Here is a 4,469-nt window from a genome sequence, read left to right as displayed (position 1 = left end):
CTGTAGAGGGTGCTTCATTTCACCAGTGAGTAAAGGGACTATTGAATATACACACACAGGCCGTGTCCACACAAATGCAAATGTGCATTTTGAGGCACTGCAAAACACACCCTGTGCACATTTGTTGGTTTTCTGTGCTCCATATTTGCAGCTCAGAGCCAAATACAGATACCAGGAAATCCCAGTATAAAAAAAGCATGCTCCAGCTGTCAGCCAGGCCCTGCGTGCCCAGATCAGCACCGCCGTAGCCCCAGGAGGCCCCCAGGACCCCTACCCCACCTGCAGCACTTTGCCTCCCTCCAGAGCACATGTGCAGGGGCATTCCTCAGAGACAACTAGTACCAGCAGAAATACGAGCTGCTGCTAGCTGTCCCTGGGGAACTCCCTCATGCGCGCTCGTCGGGATGTTCCCAATCCCAGAGACTTAAAAGTAATCATTTTTGCCTGCATCCTAATTCCAGTGGGATATAAAGAAGCACTACAGGACCTCCAGCTAGTTGATTGGGGGATAGTATATGAGGAAATGTACAATACAATTAGGTAAAGACACCATTTATTCTTGTTAAATTAACTTTATTGCAGCATTAATAAAGACTGTTTTATTACCCTGAACTTCTACTGCAGGATATCTAATGCTTCATGTCTCTCGCCCAGGTTACAGGGAGGAGTACACTGCACACATACAGGACAAGTATGGAGTAATAAAAGACAGGAACTCTCTTCCTGGTGAGAAAGTAATTCTAGACAGCAGATACACCAAGCTGATTATTGTAAAGGAAACACGTGCCAGAACGGAAAGACAACATGAAATAATGGCCTCAGGACAGAGACATGCAGAAATCATGTATGAGCAAGAGAGATCCCTCACCATTGGTGACTTATTTGCAGCTGATGAGAAGGGGAAAACTCCGCGAATTGCTGTATTGCTGGGAGCTGCAGGGATTGGGAAAACACTGACAGCAAAAAAGATCATGGTTGACTGGGCGGCTGGAAAGCTTTACAACGAGAAGTTTGATTATGTTTTCTACATAAACTGCAGAGAAGTTAACTTTGACACGGAGCAGGGAAGTGTTGCAGATTTGATGCTAAGGAATTGTCCTGATCGACATGCACCGATTGAAGCAATGTTGGGGAATCCCGAGAGACTCCTGTTCATAATCGATGGTTTTGATGAACTGAGGTTTTCCTTGGCTCAGCCAGAAGAGAGTCTGTGCTCTGATCCCTGGGAGAAGAAACCAATGGAAATCGTGCTGAGCAGTTTAGTCTGGAAAAAAGTCCTTGAGAAATGCTCCTTACTCATTACTACAAGACCAGCTGCTGTGGAGGAGCTCGGGCAGTGCTTGCACAATGAGCGCTACGCTGAAATCCTGGGGTTTTCAGAAACTGAGAGGAGAGAATACTTTGACAAATATTTTGGCGATAAAGGGAAAGCAAGAAAAGCCTTGAATTTTGTAAAAGCAAATGAAATGCTCTTCACCATGTGCTTTGTCCCCATTGTCTGTTGGATCGTCTGAACTGTCATCAAGCAGCAGATGGATGAGGGTGAGGAACTTGCACAGACTTCGACAACAGTCACAGGAGTGTACCTGCTCTACCTTTACAATTTACTGAGGGATCCAAGAAGCAAGTCAAAGCAACTCCTACAAACTAACTTGAAAGGACTTTGCTCCTTGGCTGCAGATGGGGTCTGCAGGCAGAAAATCCTGTTCGAAGCAGAGGAGCTGAAGAAGCACGGCTTAGACACATCTGACTCCCTCTTTCTGAACGAGAACCTCTTTCACAAAAGCACTGACTGTGAATGTCTCTACAGCTTCATCCACTTGTCTTTTCAAGAGTTTTTTGCAGCTTTGTTTTATGCTCTGGAAGAGGAAGCGGCGGCAGTAGACAAAGGCTCAGGAAATGACATAAAAGCTTTGGCAGCTTTGTTAGCCAACTGTGGGAAACCTAGAAATCATTTAATGTTAACAGTGAGATTTCTGTTTGGTCTCTTAAATGAAGAGAGAATGAAGGACATTGAGAAAAAACTGAGTTGCAAAATGTCATTGAAAATTAAACCAGAATTACTGAAATGGATTAAAACAAAACCCCAAAGACTTTGGGAATTGCATGGACAGAGGTCAGATTTTTCATCTCCGGTTGAAGAGCTTGATCAGCTTGAGGAATTTCACTGTTTGTATGAAATTCAAGAAGAAAAATTTGTGCAAAGTGCATTGAGTCATTTAACAGCAGTGAAGTTAAGTTTTCATACATTTACCCAAATGGATCAAGAGGTGCTTGCGTTCTGTGTAAGAAACTGCCACCAATTGGAATCACTTCTTCTAGAGGCTTGTCAATTCAGATATGAAGGCCTGAATGAAGATGTTTCAAGTTCCCAAAAGCAGCCACCTCTGTAAGTATTACCTGGGCTTCAAAAACACTTACATATTTTTTTAATGCAACACTGGGCGTGATGCTTCCCACGCCCTGTCCTGAAAAGTGGATTTCTGTGGTAGCTGGTGGCCCGGCTCAGCTCCCTGGGTAGCTGCTGCAGGGTCCCCAAGCGCAGAGCCTCCCCTGACAATCGAAACAACTTTGCAGACCGTTATAAATCTATGTTCATAATTTAATTATTTACAAGATAACATATAAGTAATACAAGAAAACAGATAATGTTACCAAACATAACCCGGCAATGGTGGCTTAAGGGTTAATACTTCTCAGATACACATTACATCGGGGGAAGAAATACAACTTACCCATGCTACATAAGGAACCAATAAATAAATAATTTGATACATCACCTAATAAACTATCAAGAACTTATTTACACACTTAGTCTATAACTTGTATGTGCAAGGGTAGGCATGGGGACGACACTAAACTATGGGGGAAGGCGGTCCCACTGGAGAACAGGTTGGGGATACAAGCCGACCCGCAGAGGCTCGCAAGGTGGTGTCGTGGGAGAAAACTCCCTGGAGTCTGTTGTCTAGCCACATAGGAACCAGGCAACATGGGTAAAAGGCATTTACTGCAGTTTATTTGCTCGAGCAAATGACCATAGCCGGAAAGAGGCAAAAATGGCCCCAAACAAAAACTACAGGACCTTTTTATACTTTTTTAAAAGATAAGGCAATAGTGATACATAGCACTTCCATATAAGGGTAAAAAGGCAGGAAAAACTTGACGCATGCGTGCTTTTACTTAGTCTGATACCTTTCCATAAGCAACAGAATTATAATGCTGTGTTAACAAAATTCCCCTATTTTCGGGTCGTCTAGTTATGTTTCACAAAACTCTTTAGTTGCATTTTTGGTCTCGCTAATTTTAAAACTTTTTTGCGAAAGCTAAGCAGCCGTTAACATGTTGCAGTAGGAAAGCAGCACAGTAACAGACATTTCCTGAGTACATGACCACTGTAGCACAGTAACAGACATTTCCTGAGTACATGACCACTGTCTTGGAATAACAGACATTTCCTGAGTACATGACCACTGTCTTGGAATAACAGACATTTCCTGAGTGCATGACCTCTGGTTTCTGAACAATGGCCTTTTGTTTGGTATATTTTCTAAATATACAAACAAGCTTGTTTCAGGGTAAAAGTTTCTTTGCTCACTACAGTGGGTAGACCAAAACCTGATGGCACTGAATGCAGAGAAGTGCAGGGTGCTCCACCTTGGGTGGAAAAACCAGTATCATACCTATAGGCTTGGCAGTACTACACTTGCTAGCACCACGACGAAAGAGACCTGGGGGTCTTGACAGACCTAAAGATCAACACGAACCACCAATGCAATGTCGTGGTCAGCAAAGCAAACCAAACTCTGGCATGCATCCATCGATACATCTCAAGCAAAGCCAGGGACATCATCCTCCCGCTCTGCCTGGCCTTAGCGAGGCCGCACCTGGAGTACTGCATCCAGTTTTGGGCCCCCACTTCAGGAGGGACGTGGATAAGCTTGAGAGAGTCCAGAGGAGAGCCACCTGCATGAGCAAAGGCCAAGGGAGCAAGCCTTACAAAGAGAGGCTGAGGGACACGGGACTCTTGAGCCTGGAGAAGAGACGGCTCAGGGGGACTTGGTGGCAGCCTATAAGTACATAAGTGGGTGCACCAGGAACGGGGAGAGCAGTTGCTCACCAGGGCTCCCCAAGGGATAACTAGGTCTAATGGCCACAAACTTCTGGAAGGACGATTTAGACTGGACATAAGATAACTTCTTTATGGTCTGCGTGTCCAAGGTCTAGAGTGTGGCAGAAATGCCCCCGTGGGTGCCCCTCTCCAGAGATCTGTCTCAGCCAGCCTGAGAGGCTGGTGTTGAATCCCTCAGGGCGGGGATCTCCCACCTTGTCTGCAGACAAAAGCCTGGTGCCTGAATGCTCTGGTCACCTGGGCAGGGGGGAAAGACCCGGCCCTGCGCGCGGGCCCAAGTAGCCAGGGATGCTTGGCAGATTGGTCGGTTTCTGGCCAGTATTGGCAGGCTCGCTTGGGC

The 4,469-nt window shown here is 45.5% G+C and overlaps 2 protein-coding genes across 2 annotated transcripts in view; both read left to right on the top strand.

Moving 5' to 3' along the window:
• Nucleotides 1-665: 665 nt before the first annotated feature.
• Nucleotides 666-2,797, top strand: LOC102374462 (NACHT, LRR and PYD domains-containing protein 12-like). Its single transcript, XM_014527693.2, has one exon. The coding sequence runs from the start codon at nt 813-815 to the stop codon at nt 1,512-1,514; it is 702 nt and encodes a 233-aa protein (XP_014383179.1). The 5' UTR covers nt 666-812; the 3' UTR covers nt 1,515-2,797.
• Nucleotides 1,533-4,469, top strand: part of LOC106723425 (NACHT, LRR and PYD domains-containing protein 12-like) — a 23,825-nt gene continuing 20,888 nt past the window's right edge. The window contains exon 1 of the mRNA XM_014527692.2: nt 1,533-1,935. Within this exon, the coding sequence (XP_014383178.1) occupies nt 1,533-1,935 (403 nt within the window). The remainder of the gene's footprint in view (nt 1,936-4,469) is intronic.

Source organism: Alligator sinensis, unplaced genomic scaffold, assembly GCF_000455745.1.
Source record: "Alligator sinensis unplaced genomic scaffold, ASM45574v1 scaffold539_1, whole genome shotgun sequence".
Classification (NCBI taxonomy): Eukaryota; Metazoa; Chordata; order Crocodylia; family Alligatoridae; genus Alligator; species Alligator sinensis.
This window is presented reverse-complemented; position numbering and strand designations above follow the sequence as displayed.